General features: G+C 30.5%; 1 protein-coding gene across 1 annotated transcript; it reads right to left on the bottom strand.

Annotated features, from left to right (window-relative positions):
* Positions 1–1,241: 1,241 nt before the first annotated feature.
* LOC137920076 (uncharacterized) lies at positions 1,242–2,498 on the bottom strand. Its single transcript, XM_068763307.1, has 6 exons — positions 2,442–2,498; positions 2,202–2,261; positions 1,973–2,074; positions 1,743–1,857; positions 1,485–1,543; positions 1,242–1,340 (listed from the first exon to the last, which is right to left on the bottom strand). Exons 1-5 carry the CDS (start codon positions 2,451–2,453, stop codon positions 1,506–1,508), a joined length of 327 nt encoding a protein of 108 aa, XP_068619408.1. The 5' UTR covers positions 2,454–2,498; the 3' UTR covers positions 1,242–1,340; positions 1,485–1,505.
* Between the last annotated feature and the right edge of the window lie 436 nt (positions 2,499–2,934).

Below are 2,934 nucleotides of genomic sequence, written 5' to 3'. Positions count from 1 at the left end.
AACAATGTCATACTTTGTACCAAGTTTGTTCTTATATGAGTAATGTCCATTTCACGTGATTTTAATTGAATTATAATCATTCATATTCAACATCATCTCCATTATAAAAGAATTTGAAAACATAGTTTTACTTTTTTGAATACACAACACTACGCTCAACATACTACTATAAAAAAATATAAATATCAGGCATACGTAGAATTATTTCATGAGTTACATATCTAGTTTTCATAGTAAAGGACGAACTCAAGCGTAACTTTTAAACCTTTCTACGCTTTCCTTCTATCTATATATTTTTTATTAGATCACACTGTTTTATTGTTCTTGGCTACAGATATATACCTGGGTACATTTCGTGGATCAGACGGAATGAGTCCGCGGTCCCGTGAATTTTATGTCTTTAACAACCACACCGCAGAAAACCTACTGTGTACACTCAAGGTACACTCTAAGCAGCGTTAGACGGCATCGCATAAGGCACCGCAAAGGTAAACAAACATCGATTGCTATTGCTGTCAACAGTGATTAATTCAGAAAACTTTCGCAACTACGCGCCTTCTACGCGGTCATAATTTCATAATATATTGAATTCCTTATCCACAGTTACAATTTTTTTAAATTATTTCAATAGTACATAAATGTGTAAATTTAATAATACACTTTAAAAAGGAAACGCTGTTGGTCTTTCCAGTTGATATCGTTTTGTACATAAATCTGAGTGTGTTAATATCAAATAGTAGTTTTCAAAATATGTGGGTAAAAATAGGTAGTTTTTTAAAACAATTAAAGTAATAATTCTACAAGGCATTTACATATTAAATGAAATGAATATTGTGGATAGCATGTAAGAAACAGTGTCAAGAAAAGATTTGTAACTGATTCAAATAACGAAAGCCACTGCTAATGTCTATTTCTTTTGTCTTTTAATATTGTGGTAATTAAGTATCTTATAGTAATTAACTGATATAGTTTAACTATTAATGCATTTGTTCTAATTCTAATTTGTTCGAATTGATCATAATAGGTTTACATTTCTGGTTGATATTTAGTTAAAAATAACGAATTAATACCGAACCTTGTGTAGTATCTCGCACTGAAGCTTTAAAAAGAAGCTTGGTAAAAATATTTAAGTACAGCTTATTCATGGGAAATCTTAAATTCGTTGATAACATTTAATCCTAAGTACACTAACAAATCTGAGGAGAAGATGTATGTATACACAAAGAAATTAAACAAGCAGATGTAATTTAAAAACTTTATTAAAATTAATATACATTAGCTACAACATACTTACAAACAAAATTGTCACTTATTGCTACCCGCAGTTCCCGTCCTCAGATCTGTGAGAAAAATTTATAAGTTAATTGCGGCAGAAAATGCATGTTCAGTTTGCAATTTCAGGATATTATTTCTAGGATTACCTTAACTGAATTTTATAAGTAATAACTACAAAATCTCTTCTAAATTAAATAAAATAAACTCACATCTCCAGTCACTGTTACGTTTCACTCGAATGTCCCGAAGACTGTTTGAAAGTCGTTTACTGTAAAAAAGACGTTGTTCAAATATAAGATTGAATATCGAATTGTATTTTAACTTTATAATAACACTGATATTCATGAATATGTTTGAGCCTGTGTCATTTGTGCTCGGTTGTTAAAATGCAAAGTTGCTTAAGGATATTATTACTTAAAAACAGAAATTGTATCCAATTAAATAACATAGTGTTTAATTATACTCACATTCTATGTACAGCGCTTCGTTTTGTTCCCTCAATGCTTGAATCGCTTCTCTGGGAACGACGTCATAATTTTCTAAAAGTTCTCTAGCCGATTGCAACGTCGTCCCCATCGATACCTATAACAGAGTAAGCGGTGTTACTAGAGTAATTTTTATATGTTAATATATAGGCAATATATGTGTATATATTTATCAATTCTGTTAAAAAGGTAAAGAAGTACGCGGAACTTACCAATAGAGCATCCAAGCGTTCTTCTTCGGACTTCAACAGATAGGCCGAAAACGCCTTCATGCCTCTCTTCCTGAGCAGCGTGATGCGCAAGTTTTGTTCCCTCTTTAAAAAAAATAAAAAAGAGACATGAATCAAGAGCACTTTAGAGCAACAGGCTATAAAGAATCTGTAAGAGTAATCGTTGGACAAGTTTCAGCAAAAATGGAAAATATTTAATATTCATATTTACCTTTATTACAACTTTCCGACTTTTGCTAGCGGTCCTCCTTAGTTTGGTCATCGCAACGCTCTGCAATTTTTGGTAATTTTGAAAATAAGTAGATTTTTATAACATTCGTACAGTGTAGTAATAAACATTTCGATAAATTCGTTCAACTGAAATCATTTCATGTAAGAATGATATCACTAACCACATAATACATAAACTATATATACAAAAAATTACTTAACACAAAAATAATTCACTCACCGCATGCACCATAATGCTTGATTGTATTTTAGCGACAACTCATTGCGAACTGTAAAAATCGGCAAGTGGCAGAAAAATTTAATATACCATTCTTTAAATAGGGGTGCAACTGTATATTTTATCCCCTCCAGGAATTTACAATAACAATTGCACAGGTAAAAGCGTTCGGGATGTTAAGGCAATGTTTGTTTTATTATCTATCTGTAAAGCACAAAATATTACGGCAGATAATGATGTCAGTTCTAAATATTGTTAGTTCTTATATTTTATTTTCAATAAAGTTATTTAAGTGTTATATATCTGATGGTATTATTTCTACGCCATATTAAACGACTGTTATATTCTGAATCTCATTGTGTTTCATATCACATTTGAAAGTAGTGTTTTAATATTGTATATTAATCGTTTTTTTATTATTAATATGGTCCCCAAACATTTTAAATAAAATTTTAAAATTAAAGGTAAAAGTAAGTACAGTATTAAATAAGATCGG

The sequence above is a fragment of the Battus philenor genome, unplaced genomic scaffold (assembly GCF_028537555.1).
Source record: "Battus philenor isolate CCGP_79_NKW_IND1 unplaced genomic scaffold, ilBatPhil1.0.hap1 SCAF_17, whole genome shotgun sequence".
In the NCBI taxonomy this organism is placed as follows: Eukaryota; Metazoa; Arthropoda; class Insecta; order Lepidoptera; family Papilionidae; genus Battus; species Battus philenor.
Note: the sequence above shows the minus strand (reverse complement) of the source record. Positions and strands in the feature narration are given on the sequence as shown.

Coding starts and splice junctions, on each gene's coding strand:
- LOC137920076 (XM_068763307.1), bottom strand. Junction 2,075..2,201: donor GTCGGAAAGTTGTAATAAAG/GTAAATATGAAT, acceptor TTTTTTTTAAAG/AGGGAACAAAACTTGCGCAT. Junction 1,858..1,972: donor AACGCTTGGATGCTCTATTG/GTAAGTTCCGCG, acceptor ACTCTGTTATAG/GTATCGATGGGGACGACGTT.